The 25,888-nt window shown below is 42.9% G+C and overlaps 3 protein-coding genes across 4 annotated transcripts in view; 2 read left to right on the forward strand and 1 right to left on the reverse strand.

Annotated features, from left to right (window-relative positions):
• pkd2 (polycystic kidney disease 2) overlaps nucleotides 1-25,888 on the reverse strand; it is a 178,287-nt gene that overhangs the window by 10,012 nt on the left and 142,387 nt on the right. The window lies entirely within an intron of this gene.
• On the forward strand, nucleotides 2,317-10,551 carry g3bp2a (G3BP stress granule assembly factor 2a). 2 transcript variants are annotated; one of them, XM_052083672.1, is made up of 13 exons: nucleotides 2,317-2,505; nucleotides 3,885-4,003; nucleotides 4,092-4,173; nucleotides 5,218-5,391; nucleotides 5,487-5,577; nucleotides 5,694-5,799; nucleotides 5,876-6,056; nucleotides 6,410-6,505; nucleotides 6,612-6,714; nucleotides 6,818-6,877; nucleotides 6,979-7,110; nucleotides 7,212-7,339; nucleotides 8,004-10,551. In XM_052083672.1, the coding sequence occupies exons 2-13, from the start codon at nucleotides 3,909-3,911 to the stop codon at nucleotides 8,286-8,288; spliced, it is 1,533 nt and encodes a 510-aa protein (XP_051939632.1). In that variant the 5' UTR covers nucleotides 2,317-2,505; nucleotides 3,885-3,908; the 3' UTR covers nucleotides 8,289-10,551. The 2 variants fall into 2 exon arrangements, with proteins under 2 accessions (XP_051939632.1, XP_051939633.1); XM_052083673.1 differs by having other exon boundaries at nucleotides 2,318-2,505; nucleotides 7,212-7,330.
• Nucleotides 11,323-25,377, forward strand: uso1 (USO1 vesicle transport factor). Its single transcript, XM_052083708.1, has 26 exons — nucleotides 11,323-11,592; nucleotides 12,208-12,294; nucleotides 12,453-12,517; nucleotides 12,841-12,917; nucleotides 13,125-13,136; nucleotides 14,082-14,182; nucleotides 14,568-14,670; nucleotides 14,751-14,806; nucleotides 14,903-15,023; nucleotides 15,248-15,426; nucleotides 15,967-16,107; nucleotides 16,191-16,279; nucleotides 16,672-16,826; nucleotides 16,943-17,148; nucleotides 17,324-17,344; nucleotides 19,566-19,676; nucleotides 19,766-19,884; nucleotides 19,980-20,161; nucleotides 20,911-21,032; nucleotides 21,119-21,257; nucleotides 22,383-22,552; nucleotides 23,180-23,245; nucleotides 23,335-23,433; nucleotides 23,510-23,614; nucleotides 24,519-24,734; nucleotides 25,099-25,377. Exons 1-26 carry the CDS (start codon nucleotides 11,527-11,529, stop codon nucleotides 25,162-25,164), a joined length of 2,874 nt encoding a protein of 957 aa, XP_051939668.1. The 5' UTR covers nucleotides 11,323-11,526; the 3' UTR covers nucleotides 25,165-25,377.

Below are 25,888 nucleotides of genomic sequence, written 5' to 3' on the forward strand. Positions count from 1 at the left end.
TTTCTAAATTGACTAATTGTTGTTAAATAAACTTTGGGGAGTTTAATTTGTATGGTGTTACATGATGTGTATGTTGCTGATGGGTTACTATGGCAACCAACAGGAACACAGCAGGCCAGTCAAACAATTAAGTCAGGGGTGTCCAAACTTTTTGCCAAGGGGGCCATATTTTATGTGGTAAAATGTTGGGGGGCCGACCTTGGCTGACATTCTTTACATTGAACAACAATATTGTTCAACAAATTTTAGTAAGCCAGTCTGTTTCACATTTCCATTTTGATATTAATTTCAACAATCTTAAGAATTTCTTTTGGTTCATTTGAAACAGGTATATCACATGCAGCTGCTTATTCGCTTGACTTTTTCTTAAACAGAAGTCTCCTGAGTGCAAATGGATTGATTTGAAACATAAAATGTATCACCGTGACTTTTCAATAGTCACAAAACCTTTGACTCGAACAACAGGGAAATGAACAAGCAATACACATATCCACAACTGCAAGGATCATTTGAAATATGACATATCAGTCAATATAGACACGGAGTGATGCCCTCTAGTGTCTAAATGCTATTACTCATTTAGCCACTAGAGGGAAGCAGTACTCTATGAAACATCACTCACCAGTCTACGAGACCTCAGTCAATGCAACACGTGTTCCATTGCGACCAACCTGCGGGCCAGACGGCACTGATTTTATGACAGGGGCCGAGGGCCGGATGAAATTCGACCGCGGGCCGGATTTGGCCCCCGGGCCGGACTTTGGACATGACTGAATTAAGTGAACAGCTTGTATTAAAAAAGGTGGCATGAGGCCAAGTTTGTGTTTTAATAGTTCGTGTTGCCCAGTGAAAAGTCTATAGTTTTTCGGTTCCCGAAATTGTCATAGATTCTTGATAGTTGGGGTAGTTTGACAAAATTATACCATGTCATAAAAACACTTGTTGTATTTCATTTTTAATAAAAGAACATTTATTGTTTGCTGTTAAAGCTCATCTGTCCGTGTGTCATAGTTGTTGACTTGTTTGTGTCGTATTATTTGTCATTTATGTTAACTCTTCTGTTGATGGCGGCGTGGGTACCCGCAACGGCTCCTCTCCCTCCTGTGTTTGAGAGGAAAGAAATTTCATCTGTGCTGTATGTTGCACATAGAGCACATTTGACAATAAAGTTGACTTGACCAGTGCCGCAAATTGCCTCGCTCGCAGTGTCATTGTGTCGTCATACTTTGCGATGCCCAACGGCGGGCCACTGATTGAGCTTCTTTCTTAAGTGTAAATAAGTGCAGCCTTTTGACAAAATCATGCCACATTTTATGAAGGTCCATTGGAACTATTTAAAAGTATAAAAATAAATCAAGTGAATAACATTTGCTGGTTGCTGAGCAGAGGCCGCTGATTGGTCAGTTTGTTAAAACGTCATCAGTTCTTTGTTATTTATTATCATTGCGGCATTTAAAAGAATGCCACCAACATATTATTTAGACACCATGGAACTGTTTAAAATTGTAAAAAACAAAAAATACATGCACGTCTTTATCACATTATAAGTGAACATTTTGTTGAAAGTTGTTGGGGGCGAGGCCAAGACATCATGGTACGTGTTGCCCAATAGATTGGGTTGGATGATGCTGCGTTCGAAGATGGTGGGAATATGGGAAGTTGGACTATTGCGACTCAGGATTTGGAAACGTGCACAGGAACGCCCCTTTGGACTGGGATGTCCGATTTCCGAAGTTGAAAAAAAACGGACCTACCGTCTTCAATGTGACGTCAATCGACAATAGACAATGGCAAAACATAATTTACAAAATGATAAATATATATTAATCTTATTTGTATATGATTACATTAATTTATGAATTCAAAATAACTTCTCGTAGCGCAACATGCCGTTATCTCCATGCGTGAAGTTATTTGATGAAAACAATATATTGTGTCATTTATATGCATTAAGGATGTTTGTTGGGGGTCGAAATGGGTTGTGAAGATTTATCGCAATCAGCCATTTCTTTTTGGGTTCTCATCGAACGCTTTGAGATCCGGAAGGGGACAATCCGAATGAGATATCTCCGATTACCCACTTTCATTGAATGCGACATAATTCTTCCTTGTTTATTTATTGTGTATTTGGGGGGAGACGCCACAAAAAGGTTATTAAGACACCCAAGAACCGCTTTAAATAGTGATAACGTGCACGATATAAGGTTCTCCCAAATTCAACCATTTGAAGAAAGATTTTCTTCATCGGGATATTTGCTGTTCGTCATAGTTAGTGAGTCGTTGATTGGTCAGATTGCCGCGCTTGGGGGCTCCTGCTCCAAAACGCAGGGGTAAAACAATAAATCGAAACCTATCGCTTTAAATGTTCAATCTCTCATACCTCGCAGATCAGAAATCGTCGGCGAGAGAACTGTAAACACCTGGCTGTGTATTTGCGGTTTACCGTCGTTGATATTAATATTATTACCATATCCATTCTGTCTGTATAGATAGGTCTTTAACACGGTAAGTTAGCCTGCATTCTTCCTCATAGCTAAAGTTGTGGCTGGCTGACAAGCTAAATGCTAACTTTAGCCGCATTGTCTGGTCTAATTGCTCCTTAAGAGAAGCGGGTGGCAATCTGATGTTCTCATATAAACTAAATTTTTGGGGTACAAACACTGCACGTTGCCTAGCAATGAGCAAAATCCGTGTTTTCTCGCTCGTACCTATTGTTTGCACAGGACTGAGCAAGTTGGGGCTCGACAGTCAAATTGAGTAGAAATGATGAAAAATAAAAATGCATTTTACTTTTTGTGGAAAACGATGGCATCGAATGCATTTAATATACCGATTCCTAACGTAGGCGTTACAACTGCTACAGTCGCTTTCTGTTGAGTCGTTGTTTGTGTGTGTGTCCCCCTCTACATTTGTATTTCATGTTAATTTCAGCGACGCGCCTCCTTTTTTGTGTTATTCTTGCGCGCTTTGCTTTAACTCTTATAAAATGACTCACTACACGATATTCCTGTCAATATAACCGCGAGTGGCCTGAAATAAATAAAGACGACGCCACAATTTAGCCTAGCCCCGGTGCTAACCCGAGTGAGCACGGAGTAGCCGGGAGGGGGATGTTTTTTGTTTGTTTATCACACGCGGGAGTCGTTAAAATGTCAATTTATTCATGTTCTTAATTAGGATGATCATTGACGAGCCCAGGGGCCGCAGCGTCCGCTATCAATAGATATGACATTATGCTACAGACAGGAGGAGGCTTGTGTTGTGCATACGGGCCACGACTGTACGAAACGGCTGATTACAAAAACACAATTCTGGCACTAATATTTTACAATAGTCAGCTTTTTTTGCCGCCTCGTCGCCATTGTCCTGTATAAGATCAATCTGCGTCTCTGTCTCTCTTGATGGACATGCAGCTTCTGATTTAGCCTCCATGCTAACAGTCAGCTGTTGTTGTGACTGATGCAGGCCGAGAAGTGGGACAAAGAAGCTCTGCTTTTTTTTTAATGCTTCATTTCATTAAGTGTCTATTTTTCCGGCATGCAAAATTTGGAGGCGGCCACCTGCGCCTTTTCTTCTGGGGCACCTAAACTTCTGACATCATTAAAGTTGTTATTGCCTGAACAGCGTTGCACTGGTTGGACGTCATTTTTAACGTGTTACGTCACCGGGACCGCGCTGTGTGTGTGTTGGAAGTCACTCCTAATACCTGTGACATACAAGAGCTACACATTTCCCATCCTCGAATGATCAAGATGGTACCCATTTCTGATTTAAATTGGGACAGGAAAAAAAACCCTGCGGGGCAAATAAACTTAGAAGTTCCACTGTTAGTTTATTGTGGATGAACCGTGAAAATAACTTTACCCTGTCTTTGTGCCCTGCAGCACTAAATATTGTTTACCAAAGAAATGGTGATGGAGAAACCAAGTCCCCTGCTTGTAGGGCGGGAGTTTGTGAGGCAGTATTACACACTGTTGAATAAGGCGCCAGACTTCCTGCACAGGTAATGATTGACTTACATGTACAAGGCGCTTCGCCGCTTGTTCGGGTAGTGTGAATTTCTTAACTCTTTAACACTGCTTTGTTGTCAGGTTCTATGGGAGGAACTCCTCCTATGTTCACGGGGGTCTTGACCCGAGTGGGAAACTGGTGGAAGCGGTGTATGGGCAATCGGTAGGTCACCAACAATGGATTTTTTTTTTTACATCTATAATGCGGTAGGGTGGAATCCTGACCTGGAAGTACTCCAACTTATGAGTTTTCCGGGCATGAAATCTTTGCTCGAGATGTAAATCGGTGAGAGATTTTTAGGAGGGGGGCTCTTTTGATGTTGGAGTCGAGAGAGTGACACACGCAACAAGCAGGTTGTTAAGCAGTTCAAGAGCGGGGCGCTGTTAAGAGATTTATGACCTGGTATTTGAATAGAGCTGGGGGGGCTTTTGGTCCTCCTGCTGCTACCAATGCACGTGCGCTACTCTTAGCATTAGCTGGCGCTAAATTGATCAGATACATAATGTAATTCGTTCCTGTTTACATCATTTCATGTGTCAAAATGGGACAATCATGCCTTGGCATGTGGGTAAGGAAAGTCTCACTTGTTGATGAACTTTCAGCCATTTATTTTAAAATCAAAACACTGAAATACAAAATAACATGCACAAGGACCTGCTCTAGGCCACGGCTCGCACTCACACACTGGATAAAACCTTCTCCAGGTCACTCACTTGGCCCTTTGGGACACATCTAACACAAAAATAATACAGTATGTAATTACACCATACCAACATTTAAAACGCGCACTTCACCCCAGATATAACCAGCAGTTTTCCCAGCCAGACCAAAAAACAAAACCATCAACCAAAAAGGCAGAGGGACCATCAACGCCGCCAACAGTCCCTTATCACTGGGGCGTTTTTGAAACGCATTTAAACGCAGCAGCGGAAAATAGCGCAAACTCACAGAGACTGTAGTTCGCTTCATTGCAAAAGAGATGCGGCCCATTAACACTGCCAAGAAGCTGGCATTTTGACAAATGTTAGAATCATTTGACCGCGCTGCAAATTGCCTGGAAAAATATTTGCCTCTCACTCTGGAATTCCAAAACCGTACAGCAACTTGAAAGACGACACATCATTTGACTCTGCCGCTATCTAACTGTGCTACTCTCGACTTTCCAAAAAGTGGATTGACTGACAATTTTTGTTGTCTGTCTCGTAGGAAATCCACAAGAAGGTCATGTCTCTGCAGTTCAGCGAGTGCCACACAAAGATCCGGCACGTGGATGCGCACGCCACGCTCAGCGACGGCGTCGTGGTGCAGGTACTTGGGGAGCTCTCCAATAACGGGCAGCCCATGCGGAAGTTCATGCAGACGTTTGTGCTCGCCCCAGAGGTAGGCTTGCAGTTCTCGTTGCTGCGGCATCTCTTTTAACCCAATTAATTAACCAAGCGTCAAAACACACTGCTCTTTTGAATCGCCTTTGCCAGGGTTCAGTGGCCAACAAGTTCTACGTACACAATGACATCTTCCGTTACGAGGATGAAGTTTTTTGCGACTCGGAAGCCGAACTTGACGAAGGTCAGATATTTTACTGCGATGTCATTGCGCTGTGGTACGGTTGGTTGGCACATCCCTGCCTGTGCCATGTTTGTTCGGTTTCAGCTTGATTTATCTTGGCTGTTGTTTCCTTTCAGAATCGGAGGAGGAAGTTGAAGAGGAGCCAGAAGAGAGGCAGGCATCCCCCGAGCCGCTGCAAGAGAGCCCCAACAGCAGCGCCTACTACGAGCCTCACCCCGTCGCGTACGCGCTGACCCATCTCTTTCTATTGACTTAGAAGACTTGATGTAAAGTTTGATCCCCGTTTTGTTTTTCGCAGTAACGGGGTGGAGGAACCAATGGAGGAGCCGCCTCCCGAGCCGGAAATGGAGCCAGAGCCTGAGCCCAAAGTCGAGGAGATAAAGTCCGAAGTGGATGAGAAGGTTCTGGAAGAAATGGAGGAAAAGGCTCCCTCGCCAGCCCCAGTGGAGTCTCCACCCCATGCACAGGAGCCACCCAAGGTATGTGATGGCGCAACTAGAACAGCCAAGATAAAATGTTATATATATATATATAATATGTATTTATTTATTTTTTCAATCAAGACTCCTGCATTTCTTGGCTTCCTTTTCCACAGAAAGCCTTATTTAAACATTGAAAATGAAAGATGTCCAAAAAAAAGCAGTCTTAGAAAGAGAATGGTGGAGAGAGGTTTAGATGGTAATCTTGAACACGGTATTATAACACCTGATTTTCATTGGTGGTTTGGCAACATACTTCTTATTATTATTATTTTAGTGAAGCTCAACATAATATGGATGTGCAAACTTTTAATTAGACAGTTGAACCTCTGCTCCCCCCCCCCCCCCCAAAGACCTTCTCATGGGCCTCGGTGACCAGCAAAAACCTTCCCCCAACCGGCACCTCCTCTGGGATCTCACCCCACGTTGTCAAAGCTCCAAGCTCACAAGTAACCATTATGTGAAACATGTCTCTTGTCATTGAAATTTATTAGTCGTCCTCAGCGTCTCCAGAAAATAAATTCAAGATTCATTCACAATTTTATTTGTCTGTAGGCCCGAGTCGACGCCAAGCCAGAGACACAGGCGGCGCCACTCCGACCCCGAGACCAACGTACCCGCGACCGACCGACCTTCCCCCCACGAGGCCCCCGACCAGGTACTGGTACTGACCAGTTTCATTCGTATTCTGCTGTGACAGTCTTTCAAATTCACAGAAATTTGAAGTGGGGGTGGGCCCTTTGTCTTGCTCCCACCACTAGATGGCGTACCGTCATCGGATGCGCAAATGGGGAAACCACACCTGAGTTTTGTTAACAAAGGTAAATGTGAATTTTGTCAAACGCTGTCACAATTTCTTACCTCCACAAAAGGCAGGAAGAATGTTTCTGTAAATAAATTCTATCTGCGCTTCCTGTGCCAGGCGGCAGAGGGGAAGGTGAACCCGGTGAAATGGATGGCAGGCGAACCGTGCGCTACCCGGACAGCCACCAGCTTTTTGTCGGCAACCTCCCGCACGACATCGACGAGGGCGAGCTCAAAGACTTCTTCATGAGTACGCCCAAATTCTCATTTCAGAACATCATTCAGGTGACGCTTGGCGGAATAGATTGCGATCGTGCATGGATAAGTTTGATCTTTTTTTCCACATCGCAGCCTACGGGACTGTTGTGGAGATGCGCATCAACACCAAGGGCATCAGCGGCAAGCTCCCCAATTTTGGATTTGTGGTTTTTGATGACTCTGATCCCGTGCAGAAAATCCTTGGGGCCAAGGTAGACGGGGCATGTATTGACATTTCATTACCCCCTTTTACTCACTGGGTGGTGCTTCGGTTGAAGTCAATTATTCTCAATCCCTGGTCTGCACAGTTGGTCCTAAATATATATTTTAAAAAAACATGTATCTTTGTTCATCTATTTATGTCTGTGATTCATGGTGTCAGGCTGAACAATTAAATGCCCTTTCACAAGATGATAGAAGGCATATAATTAATCTGCGTAGCCACCATTTTTGCTTGATGTTATGTTGTGGGATTCTTGTACAGTAAAAAAAATGTCTTGGAAGTGAAGCACTGTACAGACTAGCACTGCATGATTAAAAAAAAAATTAATACGATGATAATATTGCACAAAATGCTCAGGGATACTTTCAAAACACAATAAACGCCACAAGACTGCACAAGTATATAGGGTAAATAGATTATTTAAATATGTTACTCCCGTCCTACTGTCGGATTAATTTATTAGTCCATTTTTCCCCCCCTTCTAGGATTTGTTATATTTCTATATTTTAAGATCTTAAACTGTTTTTACCTAGGATCTTTGGACACAAATATTTTTCCTTACAAATTCAGTCATGTGAAAATTATACATTTTTTCCTCGTATGAAGTATTTTATTGGTTTTGGTGTTTGTCTGCCACGCTGAGTATGTTCTTCCTCCCACAGCCCATCATGTTTCGAGGCGAAGTGCGTCTTAACGTGGAGGAAAAGAAAACTCGGGCGGCACGCGAGCGAGAGATCCGGGGCGGTGGCGGCGACGACCGCCGGGACATGAGGCGCAACGATCGAGGACCCGGAGGCCCCCGGGGCATCATGGGAAGCGGCATGATGCGAGAGCGCGACGGCAGAGGGCCGCCGCCCCGGGGCGGCATGGCTCCCAAGCTGGGCATGGGGTCAGGAAGGAGCTCGGGAGGTCTCGGTGAAGGCCGCTTTACAACCCAGCGCCGTTGAGGAGAATGGGGAGTTGACCCATCGACTTCACCCATGTCATCTTTGTTTTATTTTATTTTTATTTTTTGGCTCCCTCTTTGCTTTGGAATGTAATGCACCCTCTCGATCTTATTTAGTTGTGAGCCGAAGATTCCCCCCGTCCCTCTCTTCTTTTGCTACAGCAAGAAATCACAAACTTATTGTTTGTACGTTTTGTCTGAGGAAAGCAACCAGGAGTCATTGTGTGCCACCTTCGGAGGGACTGAAAGACCTTAAATACCATTTAAAAAGGAAAAAATACCCAGCCGTTATTCTGGATGAAAGAGATTATCAGACTTGACTTAACCTTCCATTGCACATTTTCTATGCTAGTTACTGTTTGGAAGTTGCAAAAGTTGTGCTGTTCGGAGGGGAAAGACCTGCCTTTTTTCCACCCTTCCATCTTTTCGAGAGACCACAGTTTTCAAAATTTGCATACCGCATTTGCCAATATGCACTCATGGATACTTTTTTTTTGTCCCTTCCCCTCTCTTATGTCGACATTCTCACTCGGAAAGCTGCCGAAGAGACACGACACAAACGGGGCAGGCCTCGCTGCTGTGACCAATGTATACCGAAAATTTACATTTTACTGCTGGATGGACAAGATTACCTATTTTTGCCTCGTTTCTAAGTATAAATAATCCAGGATGTTCATCAACTGACTATGTTTGGACGTAGGCGGATGCGAGTGGTGGGGACAAAGGATACTGAAGAATGGAAGAGTGGCGCTCTGGTTTCTTTTCATTCAATTTTTATTTTATTTTTTTTTGCCAGCTAGGGATGAAGGACGCCTTTCCTGTCGTCAAAAAGTGACAGAATAAATGTACAGCAAAAGTCATAGTTTACTGTTTCACATTCCTTTCTTTTGGTATATAAAAACAAAAACAACAAAAAAATGGTGCCTTCTGCGTTCACCTTCTTCGCTCTTACTGAAACGTTGCCATTTTTGGATTTTGGTCAGATTGAAGTTAGTGCTTGTGGTCCACTTCCATATTTAAGATACGACTTTTTGTAAATATTCTTTGCTTTTCAGTTTTGAGGGGCCCACCTTAAAATAAAACAAAGGTACAATTATATATTTCATGTTTTTAACATAGCGCCCAGCCATTGTAGTTTCATTTTGATGTATTGGAATCTCCAAAATCAAAAAAAAAAACTATTGAAGATGTGCAGTGTATTAGCATAAAACTATGTAAAACCTGTAGAGGATTATGACCAGTCCAAAACAAAAAAATAGTCACATTACCCAAGTATAAATGTTGACTAAAATAAAGTAAAACTACTCTCCATTGGTACTGAGTCGTTGTTACCTAGTATTTTGTTTGCGTATACTTGGTGCATTGAATGTCATGATTTTGGATTATTGGGTTGCTCATATTGAAGATGTTCCTGTTTCGTTTCCATGCTTTATGGTTATGTTTATCCCCCCCCCCCCCACGCCCCTCCCCTACATTGCTGTCACTGGTACTACTCTGGTGTGGCAAAATACAAAAAGATCGACTTTTGATTTGTTTCCTGGAGGTTGATCTCACTGCATATTTTTTGCTCTCAGGTTCTCATGTTTCTCAAAATACAATTTTGTAGACCACCAACACCTGAGATTACTTTTCCAGACGTGTTTCTATTTTTCATAACCTTGCTTACTGATTGTGCTTATTTTTCATTCATTTACGCTCCAGGAGTTATTTTTTCCAGTTTGGTAGTTTCAGCTGCATAGGAAAATTCATTATTTTGTTTTTATAATCTTGCACTGAAAAAGGGGGAACGCGATGTAGCAACAAAATATGGTAATAAGGTCTTCCTTGTTTGTTGGTATCGCACTGTTTTGTTTGTTTGGGTTTTTTTCTCTTTCGGAAGGGCAACATTTCCAGAGACAATCTGTTGGTTTGAACGCGGCCTCCAAAATTTACCTGAATCGGCGCAACCTATTTTCAGAAAATATGTTTTGTTCAATGCTTTAGTTTGTTGTGTGGGTGTGGCAGTGAAGATCCCAAAAGCAGACAAAGCTGTAAATTATTTGCCTCTCTGATTGCAAGTAGACTGGATAGTCACAGTGAATCATGCCAGTCCTTATTGAATGGAAATAGATTGTGTGCTTCAAAACATGATAGCCATCTTTTACTGTGTTAACTGAGCCTTGTTGCTCCAATACATTTTTTTTGTTAGTTTCTTTTTGAGTTGACTTTCCATTTTGAATGTGTCAGCTATAATAAACTACTGATGATATCAGCACCACTCATAACATTGTTCATGTGTTGTGCAGCTTTCCTATTAAGGCCTTTTGTATTATCTTTTCAGTGGTTAACTCAAAGTGGTAAATTTTGGACTTCACCGTTGTCTTCTCGTCAGCAGCTTGGATTTTACTTTTATTTCAGAGTGATACTGTCACCCAGTGACTCTTAAAGAAGTTACTGGTACTGGGATTGCAGCCAGATACCCTGCGTCTCAAGTTTCATTTTTGTTTCTATGGTTATCACATCCGGTGACAACAGCATATTGTAGGGCAAAGATTTACACTCATTCATACCATTAAATCAGGAAAAACTTGCCTCAAGATTACACACTAAAATTACTCACACACAAAGCAAGTATTAAATAATTCAGTAATTAGACATTACATAAGAAATACATGAGATTATAGTTCATATTTTAATCATTTACTATTAAATAATTTGCGGATGACACATGCGGATGCACTTCAAATTTACGTTAGCGTTTATTTGCTAAAACAATTAACTACCAATTTTAACACTAAATATCAGGTCTCTGTAGGGTAATCGATTAACTACAGGTTGAACATAATTTGCAAATCTTGCTGTTTTGTTTTTATTGATGTTTAAAACAACGTGCTAACGTGCAACGTGCTCGTTGGAGTCAGGCATATATTTACTTAGTCACAATTTCAGGGTTTGTTTATATTTGATTTATTTTGGCCCAAAATGTCCGCCGTACATTTTCACTTATAGTTTTTGTTGTCCTGGCCCTTTAAATCTGTCACTGATGGGCCACGTATCGCCACGTCCTCGCGCATGCGCGGTCTCCTTCTCCCGCGTGGAGTTCCGGGGTCGCACTATCAACCTAACAAAATAATTCAAATAACAACAACAACACACCATCGCGGACACTTTCCTCCCAAAATTTCCCCCTTCACCCGAATCACGTAGAGGGGACACCGAGTGTCGTCGTTGGAGGGGTCGCAAAGGGGACGTCTGCAAAGATGAACTTCTTCAGGGGAGTGATGGGCGGGCAGACAGCCGGGCCGCAGCCCACTGGAGCGGAGACGGTATGAAGCTAACCCCGGCTGTCTGCGATTAGTTTAGCATTTGCTTACACGTAATTCGTTTTTCAAAGCGCGTTTAACCTCCACTTTAAAACTGAACCTTTACAATACCATATACGTGTCGTCGTCCATTTAATGAAGTAATTAGCCCCATCTAATCGGGTTGGCGGCTGTCGATGCTAAAGTAGCTACCTGTCATTTTCTGCGTATGCTACTTGCTGTCTTATAGTTTATCCATTGAATGTGTTTTAATAATTGAAATGGTGATTAATCCAGTCAAGATGTTGCAAATTGATCAAGATATTTTACATGCTTTTAATCGTATCTAACAGCTCCTATGTATTAAATATTCATATAAATAAATTCATAAAGTCAATATCATCAATTGAGTATTATTCATTTCCTTAATAAGTATTGAAGTATAAACTGCAAACCTTGCTAAACAGACACAGTGACATATTTGTCCAATCACAAAGTTACTTCATCTACATTACTTGGTCCAAATTGATTGAACCTGTGTTCTTTTTTTTCCCATTTAAAATGACACTAGAATTGGTGCTTCTCAGTATTGGGCCGATGTTCGAGCTTGATAATATATAACATTTCCTCTGGTGACAGATCCAGAAATTGTGCGACAGAGTTGCCTCGTCGACTCTCCTCGAAGATCGCAGGGATGCGGTTCGTGCTCTTAAGTCCCTCTCTAAGGTAAGATATCAACTGCTACGTTAAGGGCGCACTGACCTTTGTGAGTTAGGTTATATTTCCAGGCGTATATGAGGACTAATCGACTTCTACAATAGCTAGCCATTTTCTAGTTTCTGTTAAAACAGCCTATTCTAAAATCATTGCCATTTGTTTTGTAGAAATATCGGATGGAGGTTGGCACACAAGCAATGGATCACTTGATAAACATCCTGCAAACTGACAGGTACGTATCAACGCAGTTGACACTGATTGTCATTAAATGTTTTTTTTTCTCACAGGGGGAATAGAAACAAGTTGTTTCACTCGTAAACTCTCGCCGTGAATAACGACTTTATTCAGTTCACGCTTGGTTAGCGCACGCTCCCAAAAACGTGAAAGATTTCCTGCATTGCGTCCTCTCTAAAAGACTGCCTGTACAGTGCAGTCAAGATTTTATCATTGTGACGGGATTAGACTCTGAAACGGATGATTTCTGTTTCCACATCATTTCCTCCAAGCGTAATTGTGAAACATTGCTGTTCACGTTTTTGCTATGAAACCCATCAGGTCTGACTCGGAAATCCTCGGCTACGCTTTGGACACGCTGTACAACATTATCTGCAATGACGAGGAAGAAGAGCAAGGTAGTGACCATGTCGCCACTGTTTGGAATTTTTTATTTGATTTATTATTATTTTTTTTTACAAAGGTAACTTTGGTGTCGACCTCAGGTGTCATGTGGAAAATCACTCAGTGTGCATCGCTTTCTTCCTGTATGCCAACAGTGTCTGTGTTTTAAATGTAAAGGTTGTCATCTCTCTCTTCTTCTCTTCCATGTTTTAACCTCCCAGACGAATCAGAAGGTAAAACTTTTTCTCTGTGCATGATTGCCTCCCCCCTCTCTTTTTTTTCCTTCTCATTACCCGACACCAACAACCGCGCACCTCATCTAGTGATTGCTCATTGTTGACAAAGGCCATTATTAGACATGGATATTTGATCCACCGTTGCCTTTTAAACAAAACCCAGCCAAGGTTGTAGTGTAGAGCTAATCACATTTTTGGGTGGGCTTGAGGAGAAATGAGAGCTGCTTGCAGCAACAGATAAGTCCATTGAATGAAATCTTTTGGTAAGTGAGGGAGAGCCAGTAGAGAAAGCAGCCTCGAGCAGCGTTGAGAACAATTTTTCGGCCCGCACTGTGATGTGACTGTGTTGTTATGCTCAAAGTTGTAGAATACAAAGTCTGGTGATGACCACCACACTGTCTGACATTGGTTAAATCAATGACATATGAATTATGGACACCATTTTCTCAACCAAGGACTCTGGTCCCGGCATTGCCTTGCGTTATAGCTTTGGCCAGTTTTTGGCCTTTTTTTTAGGCTGTTTTACATCCTGTCCAGTTGCATTGTTTTTCCGCCAAAACAAAGACGCCTGTGGGGGTTAAATAACTCTATGAATGAAATAATATGGTGCTTTATGACTAAAACCAGTTCAATCATCAATCAATGTATTTAATGTAAAAGTGATATTTATAACTTGGATCACGGCCCTATTCTACTTCAATCGGATCTGGGTCAAAGGATTTTGGCTCAAATTTCTTTGTGAAAAAGGCTAACTTACAATTCAACTACTGATCCAATTAAGGAGCATTCACCGTTGTAGTTTAGCTGACAACTAACTGGGGCTGAATGCAGCAAACTCCCTCGCTTAGTAGTCCTTCCTGTATTTCTCGGTGCTTTTCACACAACCTCACTTGTCATTTCCTCCTCCTTTTATTTTATTATTATTATTTTTTTTATATACAGATGAGACTGCCCAGAAGCAGGCAGATGACCTGGGCGCCAAGTTCACAGAAGCCTTCATTCAGGAACCCGAGCATACCACGCTGCTCCTCACCATGTTGGAGGTACTGCTCTCAGAGAGATCAAGGGACAATTAGCGATTTACAAATAGTTTTATCTACAAACACAACCTGCAAATCACACCACAGTTGAACTATCGCTAACCCAAACAGCAGATGAGATAGATAAACGCCTCCTCTTGTTTTTTTTGTTTGTTTATTTTTTTTTTGACAGGTGGCAAAATATCTAAGATTTTTTCCAAAATATGAATGCATAGAAGTAAACCCCACACCCCAAATGACTGCCCCATCCCGTACCCCATCTATCGTTGAATAATATATGTCTGCCCATGATATCTGAACTTCCTCTTTTAACCAAGGTGTAAGTGTCAGCTTTACAGATGCCACGTCTGCTCTGCTCCGCCTTTCTTTCCGCACCTTTTCATCACAGGAGTTTGACTTTCACGTGCGTTGGCCCGCTGTGAAGCTACTTACGGCCCTCCTGAGGAACCAGTGTGTCCAGTTGCAGAGCATCATCCTGGTCAGCCCCATGGGTGCGTTTGCCATCCTTTGCTTTCTGCGTGTCCTGCGAACTGTTTCCAGGATGTTAGATGGCATTCGCTTTCACTTGCAGGGGTCTCCAGGTTGATGGACTTGCTGGCCGATTCCAGAGAAGTGATACGCAACGATGTGAGCACTTCAAGGATTTTTTTTCCCTTCAATACCATTTCGTTTCATTTATTCCATTCCGAACCAAATGAACCAATTTCCCACCTCCCTCCGCAGGGCTTGTTGTTGCTCCAGCAGCTGACCAAAGGCAACGCTGCCATCCAGAAGATTGTGGCCTTTGAGAACGCCTTTGAGCGCCTCCTGGATATTATAACAGAAGAGGGCAGCAGCGATGGAGGTAGAAACGTCTCCAGTGCAGGGATTCTTACGATACAAGTGGACACCATCTCTGATTTGTTAATGAAATGAGGAGCAGATTTTTTACTGCTTTGCAAGATTTGAATGTAGACATGCATCGGACGACCGTTCGCAGTGAACCCAATACGAGCAACGGCCGCTACACTGCTAGCGTGACTTATTCTGTTGTAAAATCACTAAATAGGACTGGATTGATGTGCACAGGGATTGTGGTCGAGGACTGCCTGCTCCTCTTGCGCAACCTCCTCAAGAACAACAGCTCGAACCAGAACTTCTTCAAAGAGGGTTCCTTCATCCAGCGCATGAGGCCGTGGTTTGAGGTCGGTGACGACAACTCGGGCTGGTCGGCACAGAAAGTCACCAACCTTCACCTCATGCTGCAGGTAACATAGAGAATCCTTGTAGACAATTAAAAAAAAAATCAGCTCAATTTTTGGATTCTGACCTTGCTTTCACCAAAATCCTATTCTGCTCTGGATATAGAAAAAAAACAATATGAAAATCACATTATTGAATTAAATACAAATGTAATGTAAATGTTTTTTTTCCCCTGTTGGGATTTGCTTCATTTCTCTTTTTTTCCTGGCAAGTTATCCCCCCCCCCCCCCCCCCCAAGCAGGAACTTTCATCGACTATATTGAAGAAAACAAAACAACATCATCTATAAGATGGCTCACCAACTCCGGTCCTTGAGGGCACCTATGCTACATGTGTAGATGTTCCCCCCCGCTAGCGCACCCGATTCAAATAATGAGCCCATCCGCAAGCTCTGCGGAAGCCTGATAACGATCCTGACCATTATGTTGTTCTATCTATTGCCCTGGCAAATCCGTATGAAATAATAGATTACGTTGAGTATTCTTCCAGCCCTAGCTCCGTTTTATAGCCACGCCGGCAAATACTGTTGTGTTGGTTGATCCCAGCTGGTGCGAGTCATGGTCTCCCCGGTGAATTCACCGGGAGCGACGGCGAGCTGTCAGAAATCCATGTACCAGTGTGGCCTGCTGCAGCAGCTGTGCACCATCCTCATGGCCACCGGCGTGCCGGCGGACATCCTCACTGAGGTAAATGGCGGTCAGTCGTCTTAATGCAACTGGAGGGGAAGGCTTGTTTCATTTTCAAGTCTTCTGTCGCCGCGTCCCTACAGACCATCAACACTGTGTCAGAAGTCATCAGGGGCTCACAGGTCAACCAGGACTACTTTGCCTCAGTCAATGCACCATCGAACCCACCCAGGTAAAGACACAGTAAATCCACAGAAGAATAATCCCCCGGCTTCACTTATTTATGCTGTTGTGCTCCATCGGCATGGCTCTAAAATGCCACATAATGGGGCCTATGCTCTGGCTATGTTTATAAACCGCTGCCAATTTAAGGGGGGTAATGACAGACTCCAGCTGCAAATGGCAAAATCTGCAACTGACGCTTCTCCCATAACGTTTTAAAGCCAATAAATGCCACAAGATGGCGGCAAAGCAGTCTTTTTGTCTAAATGAAACCACTCAACTCACCTCACAAGAGTTCCTCGATACCGAGATGCCACAAAATGGTGGCCAAGCACTATTGTGACACCAAGATGGTAGCAAAGGTTCACTGTACATCTCAGCAACGTCCTCTGCTGTCCGTAGACCCGCCATCGTGGTCCTGCTCATGTCCATGGTCAACGAGAGGCAACCTTTTGTGCTGCGCTGCGCCGTGCTCTACTGCTTCCAATGTTTCTTGTACAAGAACCAGAAAGGACAAGGGGAGATCGTGGCCACTCTGCTCCCCTCCACCATCGACGGTCAGTCACACTCTTCACACGAGTCGGAGGTTATTTGCAACACTACGTCATCGGGGTTATTCTCCATCACTGCCCCTATGTATTGATCAACCTCGCGTGTTGCGTGCATCCCTCAGCCAATTCCATCTCAGCCGGCCAACTGCTGTGTGGCGGCCTGTTCTCGGCCGACTCGCTGTCCAACTGGTGCGCGTCGGTGGCCCTGGCGCACGCCTTGCAGGACAACCTCACCCAGAAGGAGCAGCTGCTGCGGGTCCAGCTGGCCACCAGCCTGGGCAAGCCTCCCGTCTCTTTGCTGCAGCAGTGCACCAACATCCTCTCCCAGGTAGATGTACGCCAAATGGGCACTCTTAAGGTGGCGTGGGTGAGGGAAATGCATTGGTTTTCATATCGGACTCCCGGGAAAGATTTCTCCCCAATTAGGGGTGCGTCTAGTCAAGCCCATTTTTTTTATTGGCCAAAGTCATTGATTCGAGCGGTTTCACGTTGTGGTTTTTCAGGGGGATAAGATCAGCCGGCGGGTGAGTAAAGTGCGTGCTACATGTGTTTGTGTGTAGTTTGAGCGTACTGTTTTTCTTTGTCTCCGCTTGGCTTGTGAAGGAGGATTTTTTTATTTTATTTTTTTTTGGGGGGGGGCGCTATATGTGCGTGAAGGGGATTTTGGTGCATCTGCATCTGCTGGTTCCCCTTTCTGTCCCGCGGCTTCTTATCAGGTTGCACTGGTGCACAATCACCCCTTTTGGGCTTTTCAGTTGCCGTAGTTCTTCAAATAGGGGCCCCACCATGGTGTTTGTTTACTCCACTGCAGCGGTCCAGGAGGCATTTGCAGAACTGTAGAGTCGATTTGGGAGGAGGCCCTTATTTTCACACAAAAAAAAACGTTGGTGTTTGATTCACAATATTTTTAATAGAATTTAAGATAAGATAAGAAAACCTTTATTAGTCTCGCAATGGAGAAATTCCAGATTCACAGCAGCAAAGTTATGAAAGGAAGAAGTAGAACAACAAAAAAATAGGAGCTGCTGGAAAGGCAGCCACTCTCGCGGCGCCATTTTGAAGTCAAAATAACAAAAATAACAAGACAACACATAGGACAGAGACAGTCGTGCAATCTTCACCACTTTTCTGCATACACTTTGTTGTCTGAAGCAGTTATAGATGAAAGAGGAGAGGATCAAAGTGTCCTTTCACCAGTGGATCAGAGACATCATGCTGAAAATGTGCACACGTCTGCTACAAGCAAAGTTTTGAAAGCAAACACGAAGCTGTAGCGTCCATTGACGAAAAGAGATTAGTCCACTTCTCCTGTCCCACATAATCCGCTTCAAACTCCAAGCCGCGACTCCCAGCTCCAAATCCGCATCGGCACTCCGCGCCAACGCTCCTTTCTTCTCATCGTCGGCTCCTCAAGACCTCCATCCATCCAGCCGCAGACCGTTCAACAGCACCGATCTCTCCGCTGAACAAAGCGGGGCTGTGAAAAATGCTGCTTTTCTAATGCTTAAAATCTAATGCTGTATTACCTTCAAATGCGGATAATGGCCATCTTAAAAATATATATTAAATGAGGGCCCCCCCCCCCACCCACCCACTCAATATTTAATTGAAATAACTCGTATTATTATTAGCAATAACAACATCATACAAATTCTTAACCTTCAATTCATCAATTAATAGACACAACCAATAACCTGTATTAGCATTAAAATGATTATCTGCATATAGCAACTCTCTTAAAATGCCATTGAAAATTACAGCTTTACAGATGCCACGTCGACTCTGCAGGTAGTCAACAACCTTATTCTGGTGCCACCTGTTTGGTTTTTTTTTTCTCCTCTCGTTGGGGGGGGGGGGGGGGGGCTATGCAAATAACCAATCAGGCACTGTGTTGTTTTGTTGAAATGCGGTCCATCATCTTTACTCTTGATGGCCCGCAGTACAGATAATTTTTCCCGCTGTACACTGACAGCATTATAAGCCTATTCCATCATATTTTGTGTGTCCATTTAGAGATTTGGTTTGTTTCAATTTTGTGTATTGTGTCCTATTCGGAGACTTAATTCTGGAAAGGTGACTTTTGTCAACTGCATAGCTTATAAAAGGCTGAAGCCTTTTTTAGCGCAAGCATGTTTGTTTTGTAGCCCAGCAGAGCTTCTTGCCTTGGCTCCTGTGTTTATTATTATTATTTTTTTTATAAAGACATGTTTAGCAGTATTTGAACACTTTTTGTTCCCTGTCAGAGGTGGAATGGTTCATTATTGATAAGATAATATTGAGTCTGTTTTTAACAGCATGTCGCGGTTTGTTATGTTCATTTGAAAAACGTCTTCTCCCACCTTTGAACCGAGATCATGACGTGAGATATCCATGTGTTGCTCAACCTAAACATGTCTGCTGTTGCTGGGGTTTTTTTTCTTCTGCTAACCCTATCAATAACCTCTTTTACACAGATTCTGCAATGAAAACAGAACATTGACAAATGCTGACTGTGTAATTCCAAAAATGATTTCTTGCTTTATTTTGACAATCAAAGCATTTATGAAGTACTGTACTAAAAAGAAAGCTACTTTTGAGACATTTTCAGGCAGTGTAAAAGATGCTTGCTTGAAACTAATGGCTGATTGAGGGTTTAAAAAAAAGAGTAACGATTGATTTAATTAGGATGCAAAGATTAGACCGGGCATGAGAAATTGAGATTTTCAAAAAAAATTAAATGAAAAATGTCTGTGTTGTGTTCCACAGGGCAGCAAAGTGCAGACCAGAGTGGGTCTCCTCATGCTGCTGTGCACGTGGATCAACAACTGCCCCATCGCCGTCACACACTTTCTACACAATCAGGAAAACGTTCCCTTTGTATCCACCACTTGCCATGCTCGGTCTACGTGCTCATTTCCAGCAAGTTGTCGTCATTTAAGTGTCCTTGACTCTTGGCACCTCTGTAGCTCACAGCGCAGATCTCCGAGAACCTGGGAGAGGACGAACGTCTGGTGCAGGGCTTGTGTGCGCTGCTGCTGGGCATCTGCATTTACTACAACGACAACTCGCTGGAGAACTATACCAAGTGAGCTGCTCACCATCATGAGTTGACATTTGCAGTGGAAAGGTCTTTTTATTTATTTTTTAAAAATTTTGTGTGTATTTCCTCACCCTCCTCAGAGAGAAGTTGAAGCAACTGATCGAGAAGCGCATTGGCAAGGAGAATTTTGTGGAGAAGCTAGGCTTTGTCACTAAACACGAGCTGTACTCGCGCGCAGCCCAAAAGCCGCAGCCGGTTTTCCCAGCTCCGGACCAGATGCTCTTTGACCACGAGTTCACCAAGCTGGTCAAAGAACTGGAGGGTTAGTGCACACGGACACCTCTGAGGTTGACTTTTCTCCCATCGGGCACCGTGCAAACCGAAAGAATCATTGGCAAACTGCCGCCGTGGTAAAAACTTGATTGACTGTACAAGAAAAGTAAAAGAGTACAATTTAGGCTATCCATGACACATTTCTCGAAATGGGATTTGTTCTCGGCCAACTGTGCTTTACGAGCTCCACCACTTGATGAAAACAACCAAATTCATCGATCTAGTGTTTGTGCAAAGCCAAGGAAGTCGTACAGACTTCAGACTTTTGAACATTCAAAATCTTCGGCTTGAGTCCTTTGCATAACTTGAGCTCTGCATGGTTGTAGTAATAATGGATTTTTCGTTATGGCCTGTTTGTATTTTTTTTTTCTTCAACTCCGTTAGCTTTCAGCCTTTCATCCACCAATAATGATAACCTATAACATGATAAGCTGTCCACTGGAGTGACCACTGTCTCTGAAAGGCTTCATTATTTATTACAGCAGGTCTGTCAGTTTTCATTTTCTTGGAAAATGCTTCATTTTACTTTTCTGTGACGTGTGATGGCAGCCTGTTTATTTGAAAATTTTTGGGGAAAAGCAGATGAAAAAGCACATCCTTTCCTACTCGTGAGATACACTGTAATTCGTTCCTTCTGATGCAACCCCCCCTACCCCCCTAAACAAAAAAGCTGTATTTGACCTCAGGAGTGTATTTTCCACAATACGTCCAAATATATTGCCCTTTTGGCATCAACAGGTGTGATAACCAAGGCGGTCCACAAGTCCAGTGAAGATGAGAAGAAGGAAGAGGAGGTGAAGAAGACGCTGGAGCAGCACGACAATATCGTCACACAGTACAAAGAGCTGATCAGGGAACAGGCAAGCACCTGTCACGGCGGAGGGAGGAGGGGCACTCGCATCGAGAGCTTTAGCAATTGTGCAACTGATTTCGCTTCTGTGGTCAGGATGCCAAGATTCAGGAGCTGAAGGAGCAGGTGTCCTCCATGACCACCCAGACTGAACAGATGCAGGCCACCATGGCCCAACAGCTGAGCCAGATCCAGCAGCACAAGGACCAGTACAACCTCCTCAAACTCAAGCTGGGTATGATCACCTAGCACGCCACTGCTATTTCATGCTTTCATCCGGCTCACTCACCGTTTGCAGTATCATGATTCCCCGTAATATTTGTTAAAGTAAATTAGCTGTGTCTCCCCCCCCCCCCCTCTAAAATTGGTTTGATTAATCTTGGTTGTTTTTTTTTAATTGTCTTTCACACACTTTAGTATTTGACACAGTGTACTCAAAATGTCTTGGTACAAAATTGGAATACACGCATCTAACATTGAATAAGTTCGCCTCGGCAGCACTCGCCACATTCCTGCGGTAGTTTGGCGAATTGCCATCTGCGTTGGAAAGGTCTTCATAATTTTTGTATTTTATTGTATTTTTTTTTTTTTTTTGCATTAAATGAAATTTTAGATATCAAAAGTAGTTGTGGTATTGCTACTCGGGATCAGTCAGTACTCAAAGAATGATTACACATACTGGTATTGGTCTGTAAAAAGTGGTCTCAAACATCCCTGTTAGTTGCCATGATAAGTGAAAAACGATATCTTTTTACTTCCTGGATATTTTACGATTACAGTTTACTTTTTTTTCATTCATTCATTCATCTTCCGAGCCGCTTGATCCTCACTAGGGTCGCGGGGGGTGCCAGAGCCTAACCCAGCTGTCTTCGGGCAGTAGGCGGGGGACACCCTGAATCGGTTGCCAGCCAATCACAGGGCACACAGAAACGAACAACCATTCGCACTCACACTCACACCTAGGGACAATTTAGAGCGTCCAATCAGCCTGCCATGCATGTTTTTGGAATGTGGGAGGAAACCGGAGCACCCAGAGAAAACCCACGCAGGCCCGGGAAGAACATGCAAACTCCACACAGGGAGGCCGGAGCTGAAATCGAACCCGGTACCTCTGCACTGTGAAGCCGACGTGCTAACCACTGGACTACCGGGCCGCCTACAGTTTACTTATTTATTTTTATTTTCTACATAATATTTGTATGCCTCAAAAATGCAACAAAGCATACTGATGATTGTTATCATGAACATAACTTTTTTTTTTTAACATTCATTTTTAACCATCGTGCGTTCATTCATCGTACGAACGGCCTGGCCCATCTATCATTATTAAAAATGAAACGGTTTCTCCGTATGTGTGTAGGAAAGGAAAACGCGAGTCAAGGCGCAAACACGCTGGGAGACGGTTCCCACGTTAATGGGATGCAGACCGAAGAGCCGGCGCAGCTTCGAGAAGAGGTGGAGGAGCTGCGTAGTCAGCACGCCCTCCTCCAGACCCAGCTGTGTGAAAAAGACGCCATGATTGACTCCTTGGTTAGTTGCGACTTCAGCCTTTGTACAACACTGTATTTATAGAGTGCTTTTAAACAACCACCGCTGTCTACAAAGTGCTGTAAATGGAGCAAATATCATATATATATATATATATATATATATATAACAACAATGCAATAAAACAATAAATGAATTACGAAGACGGTACAAAGCACAAAAACAGTCAAACTAAAATCAAGTGTCAGTAATGCTGAGTCAAAAGCCAAAGAATACAAATGAGTTTTGAGACGAGTTTTAAAGATGCATATGAGCTAACGTGTGACTACAATGTCGCCCTTCTGCGTCAATTTTAAGGTTTCACATGAACTCGTTTACTACCATTGACGGCTGTAGAAGTCAAAGCCGTTGTATGCAGAGACATCCATTTTTAGGTGCTCAAAAGTATGCTCTGCGTGAATGAATGTACATCTAAGGAAACCTCAGAATCTTGACAGCCATAAAGGAGCAATGTTATGCTTTTTTCCCCCAAAAAAATTGTAATTCCCAGTTGTCTGAAGAACATGTTTGTGACATGCTTCAATCGATACGCCTCAAGAACCAGATTTTTTATTTTTATTTTTTTTAGCACACCTTATATCCATTATTTGATTGTGCTTGTTCTCTTAGCGGTCCGAAGGGTCTCAGCCAACTGAGGGCGCCACAGGAGGCCCGGAAAACTTAGAACTCCTCAAGGTGACCTTGATGAATAATAATAATAATAATAATAATAATTATGCACGGTGCTTGTGATGTTCATCACCATGACTTGGTGTCGCTTCAAGGAGTTGGAGCTTCTGAGGAGTCAGGTCCAGTCGCAGGCAGCCGAGATCAGCCAGCTAAAGACAGACAATGAAAGCCCGCTTAGAGGAGCTGAAACGGAGGTAAATACTTGCAAATTCAGGATTTTTTTTCTCTCAAACACTTGATCTAGTTAATAATCAAGTTCAACCTCCTCAGTCTACAAGTGCTGCCCCAAGCGGTGACTCCTCGTTGGATGCTACCAAGACGGCCGAACTGGAGACCAGACTCGCAGCACAGACGTCCGAAATGGAGAGACTGAAAGTGTGTGAGAATATGATCTAACATTTTCACTGAAATTAATCATTCAAATTGTTCAGCCTTATCCCGCACTATATTGCGGTTCAATCGATCGCGCACTTGCTGCAACAATTACATATTTCTGTTGTTTTTTTTGCGGGGTGGGAATTTGCCTTCACAGTATCCAACAGTTGATGTAATTCCCTGGCATGTGGGAAAGGAGGCCCACACTGAGCAGTTTATTGAAATTTGTATCCCAAAAATTTAAAAAGTGTGTTTCAATATGTTGAAATGCGTTTCAAGCTCGAGGCAGGGTTAGAACTATAAAAATACATTTTTCTCAAATATTATAATTTTTTTAATTGATGAATCAATGAATCAGAGTTTTAATTTCCATCCCTATCTTCAATAAGAGTCCTCTATTTCATATTGACAGTGCAGAAAATGTACAGCTTTAAGATTTAGTTACGAGTTTGGTCCGAAAGATCACGGTCAGAAAAAGATCTGAGAAAATGTTGCTCATTGTTTTCCAAAGTACAAGCAGATGCTACCAAATGTTTTCTTGTTTTCAACACAAAGAGAAGTCTGCTTTCATGGACGACTGGAGAAATCTGAGAATATTTATTCATGAGGGACTAAGATTCCGAGGATTTTGACAATTGTTAATCAAACATGGTCTCTGAATGAATCGATTTCACTGGTTAACAGTAAAATGTAATCAGAGATGGCTTTGATGCTGATTAATGCAGATTTTTTTTCTACCACATTAGGTTTTTGAAATTGTTTCATTTTTTGTTTCTAAGTTTACATCTCTGAAAAAAGAGTTTAAAAAATGTTGATCAGTGTGATCAAAACTTATTAAAGTATTGATGAACCATTGCAGCTGAACTTTATACACTTCTGTTCTATGTCAATATCCACTCCTCAGGAGGAGGTCCAGGTCCTGACGGAGGGCCGGGCGCAGCTAGAGCAGCAGGCGGCCTCGGCCACGAGCTCAGCGGCCATCCTGCAGACGGAGATGGCCAAGCTTGAAGCGGACCTGCTGGAGTCCAAAAAGGAGCAGGACGACCTTCTCATGCTCTTGGCTGACCAGGACCAGAAGATACAAAACCTAAAGAAGAGACTCAAAGACTTCGGAGAGACGGTATACAGTAGAACTGATGATGATGACAACCTTGGAACTAGAATTTGGAACTCTGTCGATGATCGCGATAATGATACAGTGTTTCCACGGGAAATTGAAAATATATTTTTTAAGGCATTAAATGCCATGAAAAAGCATGAAATATGAGCTCTGGTAGCAATAATTAAAACACCTGCCGGGTAGCAGTTAGCGCCAAGCTAGGTTGCTTCAGCTCTCAAAGGGGTCTGCATGGACACTCCCAGACCCCTTTGAGAGCCAAGAGCCGAGTGTATGCTCGCCTTGTCACTTGGAATGACTCCCCAAGTCTAATACTATGTTTGTGAACAAAATCTATGTAACCAGGGAAGACATTTTGTAACCACAGGTGGACGATGAGGACGAGCTGGACACCAGGGACCAGACTGACGAGGACGACGAAGATGAGGATTAGAAAACGAGAGGAACGGCGTGAGGAAGTTGGACTTTGATATCGAAGCAGGTGTCTTTCTCTCCGGCGGTTGCCATGTTTGTTTTCCACGTTCCACACGACAACGTGTACACCTTTTTACTTTAGTCCCCCCAAAAAGTTGCTGTGTTCATCTCATAGAGTTAATACGCTTCATAACAACAACAAAAGTTCATTTGACACATTTAGACACATAAAGTAGCATAAATATCACACGTAATTGCTCTATGATATGCTGCAAAAACTGACACAAGTTGTAAAAATGGAAAAAAATGATATTTTTGTCATCCCGCTATACTGTGTGAAACATTTATGAAGACAACTTGAAAGCAAGACTCGTGAAAGAATTATAATTGTTGGTAAATTAAATTTTACTAAATCAAAAATTGTTTGCATATGTTATCATTCTATTCACTTTGTCGCGGATTTGTTTGTGTTTGTGATCGGCATGTCCTTTATTTTACGTTGCAGTGTCTCTTGCTCAACACTAGAGAGGAGCAAACACCCTCCATTCCAAAACGGAGTGTGCCAACCATTGCAGTATGTTCTATAAATACACATCCGGCTTACTGTCTCCCAAAGCAGATCCAATGTGTTTTTTTTCCGATGGAGGCGGGACTGAGCTGGTGTCAAGTCAGGAATATGAAGATGTATTGAAATAAACTTAGAGTTTGTTGAATTTGACTGTTTGAGAACATTTTTTAACAGA

This window comes from Hippocampus zosterae, chromosome 13 (genome assembly GCF_025434085.1).
Source record: "Hippocampus zosterae strain Florida chromosome 13, ASM2543408v3, whole genome shotgun sequence".
NCBI classification, from domain to species: Eukaryota; Metazoa; Chordata; class Actinopteri; order Syngnathiformes; family Syngnathidae; genus Hippocampus; species Hippocampus zosterae.

What these genes read in the sequence shown, in the direction of transcription:
- g3bp2a (XM_052083672.1), top strand. Translation starts at nt 3,909, where the DNA reads ATGGTGATGGAGAAACCAAGTCCCCTGCTTGTAGGGCGGGAGTTTGTG. An exon ending in GGAAGCCGAACTTGACGAAG is followed by an intron (nt 5,578 to 5,693) that starts GTCAGATATTTT and finishes GTTTCCTTTCAG; the next exon opens with AATCGGAGGAGGAAGTTGAA. An exon ending in TACGAGCCTCACCCCGTCGC is followed by an intron (nt 5,800 to 5,875) that starts GTACGCGCTGAC and finishes TGTTTTTCGCAG; the next exon opens with TAACGGGGTGGAGGAACCAA.
- uso1 (XM_052083708.1), top strand. Translation starts at nt 11,527, where the DNA reads ATGAACTTCTTCAGGGGAGTGATGGGCGGGCAGACAGCCGGGCCGCAG. An exon ending in CTCTTAAGTCCCTCTCTAAG is followed by an intron (nt 12,295 to 12,452) that starts GTAAGATATCAA and finishes TTTGTTTTGTAG; the next exon opens with AAATATCGGATGGAGGTTGG. An exon ending in TTAGAGGAGCTGAAACGGAG is followed by an intron (nt 23,434 to 23,509) that starts GTAAATACTTGC and finishes CAACCTCCTCAG; the next exon opens with TCTACAAGTGCTGCCCCAAG.